Source organism: Strigops habroptila, chromosome 12, assembly GCF_004027225.2.
Source record: "Strigops habroptila isolate Jane chromosome 12, bStrHab1.2.pri, whole genome shotgun sequence".
Classification (NCBI taxonomy): Eukaryota; Metazoa; Chordata; class Aves; order Psittaciformes; family Psittacidae; genus Strigops; species Strigops habroptila.
In genome coordinates, this window is record NC_044288.2 from 8,535,164 (window position 1) to 8,554,186 (window position 19,023).

The following is a 19,023-nucleotide window of genomic DNA, read 5'->3' on the forward strand; positions in this document are numbered from 1 at the left end:
AGAATAGTGCTGCCGTCTCACCCCTTTGCCTCAAGGCCAACTCACCAGGGACACTACAAATGGGGAATGAGCTTAGGGCTGTTCCTAAAGGTCTAGTAAGAATACCAACACTTCTAAATAGAACCATAATGGCAGGAAACGCTGCTTATCTGAGCGAGGCGCTGGCTGCCCGAGCAGTCGGACTTGACGCACTGACCCAACCTCTCCAGGAGTTCCTACGAGCGCTGTGGCATGCACTTGCTTCACTCTGTATTCAGAACATACAAAGTTGACAACTTAAAGCTTTATTGTAGTTCGCCATAATATAAACAGGTGCTGAAATTCAGTCAATGTCCATCTCTGGAAGCTTCTTCTCAGCAGCCGGGGGGGCATCAGCGCTCTGCTCGGCGGTGGGGGCCGCAGTGCTGCCTTCGCCCTGCCCATCCACGGGTCCGTTGGGTTCCGGCGGCTTCTGCTCCTCCTTTGGGAGCTCTACTTTGGGTTTGGGTTTTCTGACGATAGGATTGCAAATACTTGTCAATTCCTGGAAATCAAACAAAACACAGTTAGAAGTGGTTTTATCTACCAACAGCTCTACTCTAACTTGTTGCTCAGGTGAACTTTTGCCACCACCAGCTGGATATTCAAGCCACAGGCAGATGCTCCCCAACACAATTAACAGATTAACACCCAGTCGCTGTCCTGCCATCACAGATTTCTCACCTTAGGGTCTCTCCCTCCGAGCATGACAAACTAGACCAATAATCAGAAAGATTCACAGAAATGCAGTGAATTATGTACAAAACCTTACTTTAATCTTGGCTTGTATGTCCTTAGCTTTTATCACTGGGTCCAACGTAAGACTTCGCTTGTTCTGGAGATTGAGGTGGTTGTTCATCCACTCCGTGGCTTCATTCGTGCTCTTCTCCACTTTCGCCACATCTGCTTCATCCAGGTGGTCATACTGCTCATCCTGAAAAAGCAAATCCGGAGTAGCTGTTCAAAACAAGTATTTGCACAAGAGAACTGCGTGCTGATCTCCTCAAACTTGAGCTCCAACACACCAGAAAGCCCATTTAGCCAGGAGGCTGGTGGAGCCAGCAGAGCACTTCAGCTGATCACCCACAGCTCTAATCAGAGAGCTGAAGTCCTCCTGCTGCTGGCATCGTCCCTCCACGAGTAAATCAACACCTGATTAAAGACTGTCAGGTTTTCAAGGCAACGTACACTTCTGAAAATACAGCAAATACCAAGAACTCACAAGCTAGCCAGGAGGCTGCACCAGCTTTTTGAAGGAGCCCACTTAAAATCCAGAGAGTATTTTTACCACTTGTATTTGCCAGAAATTAAGTACATAAATACCTTTGCTTTGAAGGCAAGAACAGTTTTCATGTACTGTTGAATGTGCTTCCCTAATTCCTCAAATGCTTTTGGTCTTTCCTCTGATTCTTGATATCTTGCCTGAATAGGTTGACCCAGAGCCTGAAACAGAACAACAGGTATCAAAACCCACGCAGCATCACAGTATGATCCTGCAGGATCTGACAGGGTACATCAACACTTCTGAACTCCTTGGAACTTCTACTGTTCCCCCCACTTACAGCAAAGACTGAGTCTCCCTCAACCCTGTACTGCTACAGGTTTACTGGAGACCTGCTCCTCATGTGCTTATTAAGGAGCAAACTAAGTAGTTTGTTAGCAGTGCTCGTCGCTGCAGCAGTAGAGCTCTGACAGCTCCCCACCTGAACTAAGCTCTCCACCTTCCCATTGGAATTTACTGCATCCAAGGACCACCTACCTTCAATTCTGCCAACTTGTCAATGTAAATTTGCTTGGGTTGGTCTTCACCATCTTCATAAAGCCAATTTTCTGTATCTTCGAGCTTCAGTGTGAAACTGTTTCGATCCTGAAGCAACCCACACAAAACAGGCAGGTGAGATACTGTTAGATGGCATTAAACGATGCTCAGAACCTTTCTGGAAGGGTTACATTCTAAAAATGTGGAGAACTGGTCTGAAACTCTTTATTCTACTTTAGTGAGGGATCAGAAATAAGGTACCCTTCACTATGGCTTTGTGGTGGAGACCAGGGTTAAGGAAGAACCATCCATCACAGCTTAGACCAGTACTGTCCCACAAAAGCCTATTTCCCCCCCCTTTTTTTTCCTCTATTCACATTTTCATCATCAGTCCATGAGCAAGCCTGAGAACAGTAAAACTCATCGTGAGGGAGTGATGAATCCCACTCAGCTTGGCCCAGTTTTGGCTCTGATGGAGGTGTGTGGCTCTGCAGACACCCTGCTGACAAGGCTCCCATTGCCATCACCAGGCATCCAGGCAGGAGTTCGCAGTGACTCACCTGATTACCACAGTCCCCCAACTTAGAGTTATATTAATTACACACCAAGCTCCCTTAGTACAACAGGGAAAGCTAATTAGTAACACCAAGAGATTTTTAGGGCAACCTGGTCAGACACAGGTGCCCACATTTAGTCAGACCAATGCCCTGACTTTGTTCCCAGGTAGGGCTGTTCTTTGAGGTTTTTATTCTTTAAACTCTTCCTAAATACTGACAAAGAACCAGAATAGAACAGGATGCCCAAAAACCCTGAAACCATTGTGCATGTGCACCTAGTCTGTTTCAGTCTGAAAGCACACACTCTGATAATATCCTCATTGCTGCAACTGTTTTGGAGGAGAACACACCATGTACACTGGGTACCATCTGCTGGTACTCGGCCCATATTTAGGTAGTTATCTGCATAGCCAGAAAGGTTAAAAGCTATTTCTCCACATTTAAAGTCTGAAGACAGCCTAGGTAAACACAGCATCTGATACAGGTCACGGGTTATGACAATACAACTGTTTATTGTAGAAAAGGCCATTAGCAGACACCGAGCCAAGCAGTACTTACATCTTCACTAACGAACTTCTCATAAACACCGCAGAGTTTGTCCCTCATATCATACACGTACTCTTCCACAGCATTCTTGGCATCATTCCTCTCCTTCTCTAGCTTATCCTGCATTATCATTTTACCCTGTGAACAAGTTGTCAAGTTAGTTGGCTAAAAGGGTAGTTATTTAACATTTACTGGCAGGATACCTTAAAAGCTTAACTTTGGCTGAAGATTTTGAAACAGTGTGATTTACAGAACTGTTCTAAACACAGCACATGTATGAAGACTCATGTCAGTTCTGGTGGGATACACAGGACATCCAACAAATCCTGCTCTGGTTGAGTGTCCTGGGTTCAGCTATAGCAGTCATTTTTCTCCTTCTTAGTAGCTGGTGCAGTGCTGTGTTTTTTAACTTTCAGCCTGGGAACAACGCTGATAACACCGATGTTTTTAGTTGTTGCTAAGTAATGTTTATTCCAACCAAGGACTTTCTCAGTCTCATGCTTTGCCAGGGAGGAGGGAAGCCGGGAGGAAGCAGAGACAGGACACCTGACCCAAACTGGCCAAAGGGGTATTCCATCCCACAGCACGTCATGCCCAGTATATAAACTGGGGGGAGTTACCCGGAAGGCCGAGATCACTGCTCGGGTCGGGCTCGGTATCGGTGAGTGGGTGGTGAGCCACTGTATCCTCTCCCCTTGTTATTTCACTAATCATTATTATCACTGGTGGTAGCAGTAGTGGTTTGTATTATACCTTAGTTGCGGGACTGCTCTTATCTCAACCCGTGGGAGTTACATTCTTCCCATTCTCCTCCCCATCCCTCCGGGAGCGGGGGGAAGCAGAAGGGGGGGAGCGAGCGAGCGGCTGCGTGGTTCCGAGTTACCGGCTGGGCTCAAACCACGACATTGAGGAACTTCCACCCCAATGGCAGCAGCCATTGAGTACCTTTAACTGCAGGTGATTTCAGAAGTAACCACCCTGTGAAGTGGCTTTCTGCAGAACCTCTCTTCAGGAGCAGTTACAGCGTTCACTAACAGGAAGAGTATATCCTGGCTTTGTGGGGCAATGTTGTTCACCTCAAACAAAACCTGCATGGTTTTACTCCTTTTTCATCTTTCCTTGATCACCCTCAGCCATCAACCATATTCAAACAACAGCAAAACTTCTGGAGCCCAACGAGGGAGATGTTTAGCTTGGGCAAGTAAGAGTTTACCTCGTTCTCAATGAATAAGTTCAGCATATCCTTCCCTATCTGCCACACCAGCTGGTTCTCAATGGGGAGGTCCACAGTGGTTGTCTTTACTTTAGCCTTCTTGGCTTGAGGCGGTTGATCCACTTTCTTGTCTTTCAAGTCAGCCTGAGTAGTCTGCATTAAAGAAATATATTCAAGGTAAGAACAGCATCACCAGCCAGTTCACGCTGAGTAATCAAGACTAAGAATAGAGCAAGTATGATTGAGTTGGTGCACCTCAGCATCACAGCTACGTACTACTTGTCACACTGACAGCACAGCTGCTAGTCAGAGGCAGTGGAGGCAACTACTGGCCTTTCCCAGGCACACTGACTACACCGATGGGGGTGATAGTCTTGTAGTGGGACACTTCTCTAGTATTTAAGTTATTGCAAACTAAACAAAGAGGAGAGTTCACTCATTCTATCAGTACTAGATCACTTGCCAGGTCATTACTTCCAAAGCTCTAATCACAATGCAGACTACCCACATATTCAATAAACGTTCAGCTTCCAGAGCTAAGACAAAGGCAGCAGATACATTCCGACATTACATATTCCCCATGACTCTTCCAGAAGTATCCTGTAAGAAAACAGAAGTCCCAAGTGGTCACATTACCTCCATTTCTTCAGACTCAGCCTTGTTTTCAGGTTGGGCCTGCTGTTGTTCTTCAGTCTTCTGCTGCTCTTCTTGATCTACCTGCATTTTCTGAAATTAATAGAGATCCAGTTTGACATATTAAACCATGCATATGCAGATCATTGCTTCAGCTCCTGACTGATCACATAGCCTAGTGCTCTTTAGGCAAAAGAAATGGAATGAAACCTGAAGGAGAGTCTCAAGACAGAAGTTACAATCTTCTAGTCTAGGCAATAGCTCCACAATTAGGAATTTCATTTATACCTCACAGTCCTGTTATGAAGAGGATCTGTCACTGGTGTAACATACTTCAATTACTGCTTGATCACATCTTTGTATTTTAGTTGCTGGAGGTATCTACTAAATCCTTACACAAGTATTAGAACCTTCCCAGAACCTGCAAGGCTGATGAAGCACAACTGGCCAAGTACTAAGAGCAACAGAGTCTATTACCTCTTCCTCTTTTGCATGCTGGTCTGTTTCCATAGGCTCTTCATTCTCATCAGATTTATGAACCTCCACTAAAGATGCACTTGAGACACTGAAGATACCGTGGATATTTACTCTGACTTTGACTTTCACTTTTGAACTGGATCCATCTGTTTGAGGAGTGACCTTCTGAACCAAGAAGTGAGCTAAGCAATCCCAGAGAGAAAAAACATACCATTTGATTAACTTAATCACTAAATGTGAAATAAAACCTGACAGTTGCTGACAACAGATCACTGCAACGCACTCAAGAGGATATCAAATCCTACTCAAGCCAAACAAGTCAATTTCTTTACTCAGCAGTGCTAGGATACACAGCTATTAGAATTCTCTATGGTGTGCTGTAAGAGCTGGTGTTACTTGCATTAAAGACAGCACAACTCTCAGTGTGTCCCTTTCAGGTTTGTTCCAGCATTAGGATGCTCTTTATTTAGCCTATTTGTTCATAAACTTCATGTTACACCACTCATTTTACTGTAGACCCATGACTCAGGAAACCCCTCCCCACAGTATTTGTAGTAGGCTGCACTTTCCAGACTATATAATCAGACAGCAGTCCTGAAACCTGTACATGGCCATTAATAAAGGGTTAAAGAATGGTCTTAACCTATAGCAGGATCTGGGTAAGGCAGCTCCTTGGGACAACTGTAGTACGCCTCCAGAGTAAAAGGCTCCTTCCTGTAGAAGGTAAGGACCTTAGAAAACGGGGACGCATGGTTCTTGGGAAAGACCTCACAGTCACTGCAAGAGAACACAGGGCAACCCTTCAGTATGTGGCTAATGCAACTCAAAGTTAACAAAACTTTTCTAGGTACTCTTATACCTTAAGGAAAAGCTTCTTAAAGAAGTGACACAAAGAGCCTCCTAACCTTTTAGGTTAGAGTAAGGCCAACAGCCAGGTAGGAAGTGCTGAACTGCCCCCCATTAACTTCAGAAAAAGTATCAGCATTTGACTTGTTAAATGAGCACTGTTCTAAAACTTATTTACTCCGGTTGTCATCATTCAGTTTTAAGCTGTATGTAATCATGCAAGAAAAGTGAACTTCTTTTTACCTTAACCCTTCCTCTGCTGGTGAATTCCATCGTAACGAAATAGGGTATGGTATCAAATCTGTGATAGAGAATTCCCTCACTTTGAAAGCCGGGGATAAAATAGCACACTGAAAGAACACAAGAGCCATGTTACAAACATGCAAACTTCAGGTGAACAGTAATTTAATTCAGCAAGTGGCTATTTATGCTGCTTCATATGTAGATTCACTCTACTTTAAGGGAGGCTAATGGCTGTCAATCTGATCATTCCAAAACCAGAAATATACAAGTTCTACCTTAGAGTCATGCTGTTTGGTTTGCTATGGTTAGGCTACTGAAGTGGTTTTCGTGCCCACACAAGAGATCAGGAAACCTCAAGTAAAGTTACTTTCTAGAGTGGCACAGTCCCAGGCTTTTTGCACACTGTAACACAAAATTCTCTTTAAGCAGATCCCAACAGCTCATACCACTGACTGAGCAGAGCTGTAAGCACATGTTAAACATTTGAAGAGAGAAGTGAGGGGATCAGAGCAAAATTAAGGTGCGTTCAAGAGATGGCAGCACTAATAACTATTACAGTATTCACTACTGCTTAAGCCATTCAAGTGACCGATTCCAGCTCAGGACACAGATTCCCGTTAGCAAGAACCTAAGCTTTCATTCCCATCCATGTTATTAAGCAATTGCTTAATATCACAAGTTTAATCAGCAGTGCTGTAACAAAAAAAGGTCTTCCTCTGTCTAACCTGGGCCCCCAAAGGAATCTGGAAGAGAAAACATCACATGAGCTTTACCAGACTCCCAGTTCCCAGCCACACTGAAACATGGTCTGTGCTTCACTTTGACAAGCTGCACTCATCCTCTGATTTGGCTTAGGCAAACGGCACAAAGGAATCACTTACAGCTGCTATTCTCATTCTTCCAACTGCTTTCCTGAAGCTTATTTGAATCCATTCTATGATACACGTGAAGTATCTTTCATGTTACCTGTGGACCTTGTCTCAAATACTTGTGATTTCAGTAACAATACTCAGAGCTAAAAAAAACAGCACTTGTTACCTGCAGCGCACAACCTCGTGCCACAGCCTCATCTGCATTCAAAGTTGTACTGACTTCTTTGCCAAAAAATTTACTGATCTTCTCTTTTACAGCAGGGATCCTTGTAGTACCACCAACTATCTCTACTGCATAAATATCCTCCTTCTTTAACTCTAGAAAGGAGTCAGACATTAGTTTTTAGACTAAGTGTTTGTTTTACATGAATATGCTGACATCATAAACTAAAGTTTACACCAACCATTGTTTTAAGCTTGTTTTCTACGTTTCTAAGCAATAAGACTTTCAGATTTTAGCTTGTGTGAAAGAGTTTTTAAAAGCTTGTAACTGCTAAGCAAGAAATTGTTAGCTGTGCTAAATCCATCTGTCTGAGCTCTGTCGAGACCCAAAGGAAGCTTGTGATAGGGATGTCTTTCCTGTATGCAGAACACAGCATGCATGATCACTTACTGGCTTGCTCCAGCACACTGCGAAGGGGCGGCTCTACTCTTGCAAGTAGCCCATCACACATCTCTAAAAATTTGCTTCTGTTGGAGGAAACCATAAATAAAGCTATAGCAAACCATAAGTTAATACTGCAAATGCAGCAGGACACCAAAACCAGAAGAATGCCATTTCAGCTACGTGCTGCAGGGTTCTCCCTCCCCCAGTCCGAGTGTTATACTTACTTAATAAGTTCTCCCACAAACTCTGCTCTAATCTAGGCACACTTGCAACACACACAGCCCTCCCTCCTCATTCAAGGCCACTGCCTAGTCCCTAATCATCATCATTCTCAGCAGCACCCCTGCACACATTGTTCTTACATTTCCACCTCCCTCCAGCCCTGAGCACCAGCACTTCATACTAAGTTTCTTTCTTGACCGAAGCAATCTGAACAAAGGGCGCTCCAAAGCTCACCTCTGTAGAGTATAAGCATTACCTGTTCATTGTTCCCGAGACATCAATGTCATTCATGAAGCACTCGATGTTCATCGGGAGGTCGGAGGCGTTCGCACTCATCAGCTTTTTCAGCTTCTCACACTCCTGGGACAGCCTCAGCAGTGCCCGGATCTTGGACCTGATGTCCAGTTTGTATTTCTTGCCAAATTCTTCACAGAAGTATTCAACTAACATGTCGTCAAACTTCCTGCCTCCAAGTGTTGTGTCAAATGCTGTAGCGAGAACCTTAAAGGAATGGAACTCTTCAGTAACATCACAACTTGTCACTAGTGACACCAGTCAGCAGTCAATGTCAAAGCATTTCTTTGTTTCAAATATAGTCAACTTCAAATTAAAGTAAGTACCACAATGTTACTACTGAGGAAGAATAATGCTGGGGCAGCCACAACAAGAAAAATCCAGTACAGTTCATTTCTCACTCTGCCCTTGCCCTCCCCAGGAAGGAGGTTTCTTTTGCTAAGCCTCATCTAGAAGCCTAACCTAGTCCAAACAATAAATCCATGCCCAATAATCAGCTCTTACACTCCAGACACTGCTGGCAACAACTAAGCTATTCTCGTCTATTTCAGGGCAACCTAAGTAGCCATTGCATTACCAATATCTGCAGTAATAGAGGGACACATCCTGAGAGATGCCTTTGGTTTTTTTAAAGCCTACCAAGTCTAAGCCATGATTATCCTGTGCCTGTGGTAGCAGGTACTGGGTGCGTTCAAAGTGCTGTTGGACACAGACCCACCAGTACCTCGGACAAATTCTGGCAGCTTCACAAATACGAGACCCCTCTGTGAATGGCAGTTCTCACAGGAGAAAAATCCCATCTGTGTCTCAAATGCTAAAAGCAGCTTTGGGCCCCCAGCCTTCCTGTAGCAAGGTGACAATTTTCAGAGGCAATTTAGGAAGCTAGGGCAAGGCTCAGCAACACAATCTGTTCAGTAAGCTTGTACTCTAAGCACACCATCAGTTCCCAAATTCTGCTTAGCCACTGTCAGTTTGAATCATATCCCAGTTTAATTTTTGATGCCTCATAAGGGTGGAACATGCTTACACCAAGCTAAGAATAAAACCTGGAGAGAATAAATGCTATTAACTCTTGCAAATAGGTGCTCGTTTCTGACGAGGGGATTATCTGCAAAGAACATCTGTGGCCCACCCACCTCAGCTGATTCTGTGCTTTAAACATGCTGGAAACTGAGTTTTTAAGGAACAGCAATCAGTGAAGTATCACACTGTCCTCAATACACCTTCAGCCTAGGTTTGGCCTCTGCACCGTTTTAACCGCCTTGCTGCCCAGCTCCCCGTTCTACACCCAAAGCATCCCTTCCATACGTCTGTGGTTACAGTGTTTAAAACACAAATCACAGAAACACAAAGTAGGTCACGTTTCCTTACAAGAGGAACCAGAACGTCAACCAAACTAATGCTTTCAGAAGCATTTCACTGCCCTCTCTGCATTTCACTGCCCTTGTGCTTCAAAGTTTGGGTGTGTTTCTCCAACCGACTCAGTTACTGGAACTGCAAAAGCCAGACTGTAATTGTGAAAAGGCCACTAAGAAGTGTTGAGAACAGTTAATGCTTTGGCAGCTTCCACTGTCACTTGCTTAGCTTCCGCTCAAAGCTTAAAGTAATTAGAATGGTTTTACTCTCTCACACGAGCCCCACAGTTAATGTTTAAAACATGACACTTAAGAGCATCCTAGGAATGCCTGTTTTCATGCTCGCTCTCATGACTGAACTGGAGTATTCTCTGAAAGCAGCATCCAGTCAGATATGATAATTTCTGACTACACAATTTAATCCAGGCTTTTTATTCTTTGCCATAGTCTGCTGATTAAGGCATGTTTGCTTCCTCCACACGCTGCTCAAAAGCTCTCTAGCTCCCTGCCCTACTTTTAACTCCAGACAAAGAGCAATTTTAAAGAGTAAGAACTGAGCTGTCTGGATGCGCTGTGTAAAGACAAGCAAGCTTGCCTGTCACGGGCCCTGTAAGCACTGATGAATATTGCTACTGGTGATTAAAATGGATGCAGAACAGATTGTTTACTTTCAGCTTTCCTTTGTTGAATGCACAAACAGAAACTTGATATGCAGAATGCCCCATATCCACAAAAACAACATTCCGTGGCTTCTCTTCCAAGGCAGGCAGGTCTTGCTTATAGATCCCATATGCCAGGGCAACTACACAGAGACAAGAGACAGAGATTATGGTCAGGACATTCAGTTTTATACTTCCTTAAGTGGATCATCAGTAAAGATCATCAGCATTTCACCTGATTTTTCAAGCTACAGAAACTCTCTCTTGTTAAACAAAATTCCCAGTGCTAAAGGGACATGGAAGAACATGAAACAGCATTAACCCCCCGGGAGCTGCATTAGACAGATATTCAGGAAATATCTTTATGCCTCTGTAAAGCAATGAAGTAACAGACCAGAGCTTAAGGAACTTTATGATCAACTAATCCACTTTAAGATTACAAAAGCAGCAGTAACTCTTGAATACAAGCTTGATTACCTTTTACCTAATAAAACTACAGTATTAAGCAAGGGAGAGAAAGGAAGGTGCTACCTGCAGTTGTTTCATTTATCAGTCTCAGACAGTTGAGACCAGCAATCTGTGTAGCATCCATCACAGATCTCCTTTCTGCATCTGTGTAGAAAGAAGGAACCTGCAAGATGATCAGATAACCAATATAAACATTTACAACAGCCACCTTTAGCAAGTAGTTACAAGTGTGTGTAAAGAATCAGTATAGAGCACAACTGAAGCACCCTGCAAATTCAGCATTCACTTCAGTTGCAACAGAGAAAGGGGAAGGAGAACATTACATGAAGACAAAGTTACTTCTTGTGAAGTTTTTTTCCACCATATCTCAAGCCACTCGTTTTAGGAGCAAAGAACCAGAAACAGGTATCAAATATTATTTATGCTGCTGATTAGCAGCAATTTAAGACATTTCACCATTAATGAAGTAAGTCTAGAGTTGAAGAAGAGATGTGAGAAAGATTCACTTTAAACAGAAAAGACAAATACCTGAATATTCAAGTCTCATGGGCAATTCATGCTGCCATCATTTCAGTTTATGATGCCAACCAAACAGGTAAGACTTGGTTACCATCACATACTTACAGAAACAACACAGTCAACTACAGGCTTCTTGAGCGCATTCTCAGCGGTCTCTTTTAGCTTGGTAAGAAGCATTCCTGTCACCTGTTCAATAGTAAAGTTTCTCTCTTCTTCCATATACATGGCCTTCAAAGAAGAATTGTGCACACACGTTACACTACAGCACAACCCATACGCTACACACATAAGGAACACATGCAAGGAACAGCCTTTACTAAAAGCCAGCTCAAACAGTAACCCAGCTCTGCACAAGCTTCTCTCTGAGGGGCTGGCTTGTGCACGGCAATTGCAGGAATACATAAACACTGGAATGCACATTTCAGAATTCACATACACAAAGCTGCTCTGCGTATTTTTTAATCCCAATTGCTAGGCAGTGTGTTGGATGGATGCCTTCCTCCCTGCTGGTTTGGAGCAAGTTCAACAGTTAATGCTAAAATCAGACTCAGAAATTCAGCTATTGTAGAAAAGGACCAATTTTTACCATTTCAGCTGAAGTACTAAGCTGACTTCTCACACCTTTGCAGTATCTGGACAGTAGCTAAGTAAGTCCACTGGTCAAGTAACTTGTCTTCCAAATTCACCATGGAGTGAAAGGTAAAAAGCACTGCTACAGCAGTTTGTGAGGGACTGGCTTTGCGAGGCAGAGAAGCTGTATAACTAAGAGCAGTCTCACCTAACACCTCGAGAGACCATCTGCATTATTAGCCTTTCATTCCCTATTTGAGACTTTCCATTCACGAGAGAACAGCAACTACAGCAAGGAGATTTAAAATAAAGAGACTAAAGAGAACTTTATCAGTTTCCTCCTCTGGCTCTTTTTCAAATCTGCCAGACTTACCTTGATGCCAGTTGAGCCTGTTGGCAGCTGGACAAGTTCATAGGCAAGGCTTGCTTTTTCAGCTTGAACAAAGGGATCTGAGAATGCACGACCATGAAATCTTTTAAAACTTTGTACTGTATTCTTTGCATTTGAAATAACCTAGAGGAAAAGAAATCTTTAATACAACGTGTCAGGGCAACATCTGAATTTCAAACAGAAGACAGAGTTTTGTTCTCATGCCTCTCCCACCAGAAGAGTTTTGTCATTTGTATCTTGTATCAGGGCAGTTGCTAAAAGGCACCTTCCCTCTGATCACTCAGGGAACCTACAGGAATTTGAGATTTAAAATAAAATGTATGCTAGGAAACCGAGCCAAGACTCTATCAAAATCTGATTAAAGCAGCACTCCGTTTTCACAGTGTATATGTAAGACACTTTAAAAATGTTAGCAAAGTGTCTTTCCCCTTCACCTGTTCCTACACCCCACCTTTCTCCTGCAGCGCAGCCAGTAATCCCACAAACACAAAAGCGTACTGATGTAAACTCCAGTTCAGGTTCATCACATGCATGTGACAGCCAACACAGGTATTCTCACAAAACAGCTCAAGGACCTTGAAGCTTTAAAAAGTCAGGAGGGCCCCAAGATGATATTGTCAACTTGATTTAACTGACAAGAGTCTTTTATTAATAGCAGAGATCAGTGCAAATGGAGAAGTGAAAGAAGTTACAGCTTGTTTTCACAGGGTGAAAGTACACTTGTTTAATTCTTTCATTTACATTAGAGCAAGACACATAGTAAAAGCCCACAGCAGCTCACTGAGCAGACAAGCACTGTACCATGGAACATTTACCTGTGATTCAGTTTCAGGCAAGTGTCTATCTCCTACGTAACCTGGGTTTGATGTTGTGTGAGTTTAGTTTCTGCAGGACATACCTCATCTCTACTGGATCTCTGTATCAATGCTTTTCTTTAAGCTAAGCAGACACTCAATCCCAGAAAAAACATCTGTATTTAGTTCTAGCACAGTTGTTCTGTTCTTGAATAACATGGTTGTGTCCAGTCATTTTTGTATTCTAGATAATGAATCTTCACCCATCTCTAGGTATTTTAGGCTAAGAAAAACCAAGTGTTTGAATAGTCACTTCCTGTAGAGGACTTCAAAGAAAAAAATAGTCACATTTTATAGGGCTTTCACAGCAACACAAGATATGACACAGCAGGACCCAAATGTGAAGTAGGACAAATCAGCTTAACTTCTTCCGAGTCCTTAAATCATGTTTACCTACCTACAGCAACAGGAACTCAAAGCATAAGCAAGAATGCCCAAGATAGACATCTAGGTTGTAACTCAACCACAAAGAGTCAAGAAAGATATATTTACACTCAAGTCTGTCCCCTTTCTGCCAGAACTATGCACTTAATGGAATTCCACAGAATGCAGTCACATAATTAAAAGCTATCATAATGCACATGAACTAGAACAAGCTAAGGTAGGATGAAGCACTACTGCTTAGCTTGCTTTTTAGGTTGCAAATGTAAATTCTAATTATCAGAATTCCAGAAGAGGCAAAGCTATTTTTTTTGTACACTTCATCACATGCAATGATCAACCCTGAGCTTCCTACCCGAGATGCCAGAGCAGCATTACATGCTGAACAGCTGAATTCAGCTCAGCTGTTCGTTAGTTATGGAGACACCGAGACACCAGCTCAGAGACATGTGTCACCTTCCCTGATCAAACAATACATCCTGCTGACCTGCTCCTCAACTACTGACTTACCCAAGCTCCACACTCACCTGGCTTTTAGCTGCAGCACCAATGGAGCGGTTCTTGGGTCCAAAGGATATACATGACCTGTGAGGAGAGGACAGATTGCCAGTTAGTAAGTGACTGGTAGCACTGCACTGCTTATCTTGTTGAGAAGTCTTGATAGCATTAGAGATGCTTTAAACAGTGTTTGGTCTGTTGAAGAAGTTGGGTCACTCACTGCAATATAAGCACAGAAATTCTGTGAATTCTGGGAAGAAACATGCACTTTCAGCTCAGTTAGAGCAATGCTCTGCACAGCAGCACAGCACTGAACCCAAACTTACTCATTCTACTTCAAGTTTTACATCTAAATAGTAACTGGGGAGACACCCTTTAACTCAGTAGTTACCCACGTATTTAAGGCCACTCAAAGACAAGTTGTTCATTAATAATACAGGAAACATTCAACCGTTCAGAAGACATAGGAGGTAAATCAGGTGTTCAGGAAGTCATTCCTACAGATCTGTACCAAATGCTAACTAAGCTTTCCAGTTTTAAAGCAAACCTGCAGGGAAAAATTGGTGTTTGAGTTTCATCTGCACTCACTGAAATAACATAGATTACAGAAAGAAAAACCATACTTCGTGCCAAGCTACTTGTAACAGCTTGCAGCTCTGAAAAACACGCAATAAACCCCCTCCATTCTGGAGGAATTCCTGCTCCTATTAAACCTCTTTATTTACATATTTAACAAACTGTAGAAGCCTTAACAAAACTAAATCCAGCCCTCTAATCCAAGTTCCTCATACCACCGAGGTAAACCTACTGGGGGGAAAAAAGAATACCATGAATCAACCAGGCTGTTACTATTCACACAACACTGGAACAGCACAATTCAGCTGCTCCCTGTGCAGCAGGTCAAGAATCTGCTTTACAACAGGATTCTGCCGCAGGGCTGCCACAAGAAACAACTTCCATCCCAGCCTGAGGTTTAGAATTGGTCTGTCGAACAGAAATGGTCAAAACCAGAACTGAAGACCAGGGTGAAGTAATTGCACTGGGTTTGTATCTTCTTCCAATTGATTAACAGCTTCACAACTGAGGCCAGGCCCACCCCAAAGCAATGTGCTGCAACAGAATTAACATTTCTGAATGAATCTGTTGTTATTTGAAAAAACTACTCAAAGGATTAGTTAAAGTGAGGAGGTTCTGTGCTATCCAGACCCTAAGGCCCACACTAAGGGAACACGAGCTGCAGAGCTTATGGTTAAAACCCTTATGAGCCCCAAGCAGGAAGATGGTTATTGATTTACTCTGGGCTCCAGAAACGAATTAAAGACATGAACAGGAATTGCTGCTTTTCTCCTGGACAACAAGAAGATATCCAGCTATTTCACTGCTAGATTCACAAGCCATCAGCCCCCAACCACCACAGATCCACTAATATAGATTATAGAACTCTTGAAATCTGCCAGACTAAAAACTCAAGGCAGGAGGCTGTCTCAACAGAAGGAGACAGCACAGTAATCAAAGACATGGTACTTTATATTATACGCAGGGAATAAAACCCTGAAGTGCAAACATTCTTCTTAACCATGCTTTATGAACAGGCAGGCTTCTCTGAGGAGCTGCAGTGGCACAGATGGGGCGGTTCTCCTCAGCTCTGCTCCTTCCCTTTCTGCCCATCCCAGCCCTTCTCCCAGGCTCATCCTGGCTCCCCTCAAAGCCCCGGGCACCACACCAGACCCAGGACAAAGCTAAGTTAAACTGCGAGAGGGAGAGAAGGAGGAATTGTGAGGCAGCCCCATTCAGTTTACCACAGCAACCAGGGTTAAGTCATTAAACACAAATGAGGCTATTACACGATTTACTGGGAGCTGAGTAACTAACCACAGCACCTTGAGCAGAATCATAATCACACTGAAGGTCATCACAGGTCTAATGAAGCAACTTAAGCAGAGCTTTGAACTTCATTAATGCTCCTGCAGGCACCACTTCACACTCCCACCTGCTTCCACTTCCTCAGATGGTATCTCCTGTCCCCTGACAGCACGTTTCCTCCACACTAAAAAAATCAGCACTAACTCCATAAGCTCAGTTACAATGACTGCGCTTAGTCCAAGTCCCTTCATCCTATGGAGATAATGGAGATCTCCCTTCCCCCCCCCCCCCCCCCCATTTTTACTGGCTTTCTCTCTACCACTTATCCATTTTAAGAATATTGTATTCAGAGACAAACATGTTTTGTGCTGCTTTTGGATAGAGAAGTTCCAATTTCACAGGCTTCTGGAAGAATCCAAGTGCAGAGCTGAAAGCAGATTCAGAGAGAACACCATTGTGCCACTGCACTAAATACAGTGCATTCAGCAGGGTTTACTTCACTAAAACAAACGATGACAATAACACATACCTACAAATCCTTCCCAAAACATGGATGTCATCATAGCGAATAGTGTTTAACCCCGACCACGAGCAGACCCCTGAGGACCGGTCACACCACCTCACATGACTTCCCCAGAGGTCACTGCACAGAAACACTAAGCACAGACTTTTTGAACCAGGCTGTTTCCAAGACAAAGTCATTAAGAATTCCCTTTACAGACGGGTTTGCTCACAGAATGTTTCTGCATTCCCTAGAACGGTGCCTGGAGATTGAGTCCTGTTAAAAACTTTTTGTCATTACACTACTTTTTTCCAATTTCACTTCAGCCTTTCAGAACTGAATTATTTCCTGAAAGGTGCTTTGTGTCAGGTACTTTATGCAGCTCATCTCCTCCAGTGAGCAAGATGTGTGTTCTTACCTCCAATAAGCAGAACTTCAACTCCCTGAGGGACACATACCCAGAGCTTTCAGAAGAGTGCTTTGAAATTCATTACATTAACCATTTTCCTAGCACATCTAACCCTTAAGCTGCCATATTACTGAGAACCCTCTAGAGACTATTCCTTACTGTAGCACACGGTACCGGATTAAAAATATCCTTCTCCATTGATTCGCTGCTTAGAGACAGCAACAGGCAAACAGAGCTGAAGCATTGTCTAATAAGATGGTCATTTTATGCCTCTGGTCTTCATAAACAAATGTGAAGGATCTAAAAAAAACCCCACCTAAGACAATGCAACTGTCTCACTAAGAAAATTATTTACTTTAGCATCTACTTAAAATAAAGCTATACTACAACAGAGAGTAACTTTTAAGCGAGCTTTTTAAACAGTTCCCTCCAGGTTTGATGCACTGGAAGTTTCTTTTTCATTTTGCAATTCATTCTTAGAAGAGCTGTATCTCAGTTCTCCCTCTCAGAAAGTTTATTAAAACCAGGCAACACGCGGTGTTCCTGAGACAAGTGTTGGGAGTCCTATTTAGAGAAGCAGAGTTAGAATATGCTACACACGGTGTAAAGTGTGACCTGCTTCAGGACCGAGCTCACTATTAGCCAGGCCCCTTCTCAGGTGAGGGGGTGTCTGACTGTGCCTGTTCGCACCCCCCTTCCCCATCTCCATCCCTTCTCAGTCTGGTGGCTGGCTCCAAGCGGGAGTTTAAAAGCCCCAAAACGAGCTCCACGTTCACCTCCACAGCCCGGCTGAACCGGGGGGCAGAGGGCTTCAACTGCGGGGGGACAGGCAGGAGTGCTACCAGGGATGCCGGGACACGGGGTAGAGGTTTATTAGGAGTTATGCTTGATTATTCCAGCAGAGATCTGTCTGCCTTTCCCTGCACTCACAGGCCCTGTCCTCCGAGCCCCAGCCCTGCCGCAGGCACAGCACGCCGCTCACACCACACAGGGAGGAAGGGAGCAGCGAGGGGCACCCGCAGCCTCTCCCCGTGCCGGCCGCGCGGCTCCGCTCCCTTCCCACCGCGTTAGTACCGCGAACCCGCCTCCCCCGGCCCCGGTCCCGCCGCGCCCGGCCGCCGCCCCAGAGCGGCCCAAGCCCCACTCACGGCGTGCTGCGGTCGCTGTACTCGTTGGCGATGGTCTCGATGCCGCCGGCGCGGGCCACGGCCACATAGCAGCTCTGAAAACCCAGGTCGATGCCCACCACGGACATGGCTGCGGCAGGAGCGGGCGGCGGCGGCGGCGGGGCTCGGCGCGGGTCAGTGCGCGGCGGCGGCGGCGGCGGGGCCTGCCCGGGCGGCGGCACTTCTCGAAGGATCCCGTCGGGCCGCGGCACAGCGGAGCACGCAGGGAGGCGGCGGATCTCGCGAGACTACAGCGGGGCGCGGAGGCCGCACCCAGAGGGGCGGGGCTAGCGCTGGCCACGCCCCCAGCGCTGAGCGCGCGCTTTTCTTTGCCCGAAAGTGAGGGTTTTGTGTAGAAAAAGAAGCGATAAAGTCCGCGCTGGCGCCGTGCGGGGCGCTTTGTGCCTGTATTGCCTCTAGGTCTGAGGCTTTACAGACCCACTCGTGCCTTTCAGTGCGAACAGAAAGGCCGTTTAAGTTAAACTTTCCATTTTCCCTGTGATGTGATCCCCAGATGATGAGGGAAGGGGCTGGGGGCAAAGAGCATCCTGTGAGAGTAATGGAAATAGATCTCATCTTCTGAGAACTCGGGTGTTGCAGAAAAGGGCCTAAACTCCTCCTGAAGAATTATCTTTTATTGTTGTTCTGGGTTGTAACCATTCAAGTGCACCACACCGGTGGTTCTGCCTCAACCCTCCCAAAATGGCGGTGAAACCTCTCTCCTGCTTTAACAACCTTGAGTACCTTATATCCAACACCTAAAGGGGCTACAGGAAACCTGGAGAGGGGCTTTGGACAAGGGCCTGTAGGGACAGGACAAGGGGAATGGCTTTAACCTGCCAGAGGGGAGATTGAGATGAGCTCTGAGGCAGAAGCTCTTCCCTGTGAGGGTGCTGAGGCGCTGGCACAGGGTGCCCAGAGAAGCTGTGGCTGCCCCATCCCTGGCAGTGTTCAAGGCCAGGTTGGACACAGGGGCTTGGAGCAACCTGCTCTAGTGGAAGGTGTCCCTGCCCGTGGCAGGGGTTGGGACTAGATGAGGTTTAAGGGCCCTTCCAACACAAACCAGTCTGGGATTCTGTAATTTTATGAAACTTCCTGTTT

At 44.7% G+C, this 19,023-nt stretch overlaps 1 protein-coding gene across 2 annotated transcripts; it reads right to left on the minus strand.

The window, feature by feature from the left end:
- Positions 1–268: 268 nt before the first annotated feature.
- On the minus strand, positions 269–18,140 carry HSPA4 (heat shock protein family A (Hsp70) member 4). Of its 2 annotated transcripts, XM_030504484.1 has the most exons (19): positions 17,905–18,140; positions 14,012–14,069; positions 12,232–12,372; positions 11,394–11,516; positions 10,833–10,932; positions 10,311–10,444; positions 8,250–8,494; positions 7,778–7,854; positions 7,331–7,482; positions 6,293–6,399; positions 5,847–5,980; positions 5,204–5,385; positions 4,730–4,819; positions 4,094–4,246; positions 2,893–3,018; positions 1,778–1,885; positions 1,342–1,461; positions 791–952; positions 269–523 (listed from the first exon to the last, which is right to left on the minus strand). In XM_030504484.1, the coding sequence occupies exons 1-19, from the start codon at positions 18,009–18,011 to the stop codon at positions 323–325; spliced, it is 2,520 nt and encodes an 839-aa protein (XP_030360344.1). In that variant the 5' UTR covers positions 18,012–18,140; the 3' UTR covers positions 269–322. The 2 variants fall into 2 exon arrangements, with proteins under 2 accessions (XP_030360344.1, XP_030360345.1); XM_030504485.1 differs by lacking the exon at positions 17,905–18,140 and having other exon boundaries at positions 12,232–12,538; positions 14,012–14,057.
- Between the last annotated feature and the right edge of the window lie 883 nt (positions 18,141–19,023).

Bases quoted from the DNA above. Each gene is read 5' to 3' on its own strand.
- HSPA4 (XM_030504484.1), bottom strand. From the start codon at position 18,011: ATGTCCGTGGTGGGCATCGACCTGGGTTTTCAGAGCTGCTATGTGGCC. The intron at 10,933-11,393 runs GTAAGTATGTGA...ATCATCTTGCAG, and splicing joins TAGTTGACTGTGTTGTTTCT to GTTCCTTCTTTCTACACAGA. The intron at 6,400-7,330 runs GTAACAAGTGCT...GTGTTCTTTCAG, and splicing joins CACGAGGTTGTGCGCTGCAG to TGTGCTATTTTATCCCCGGC.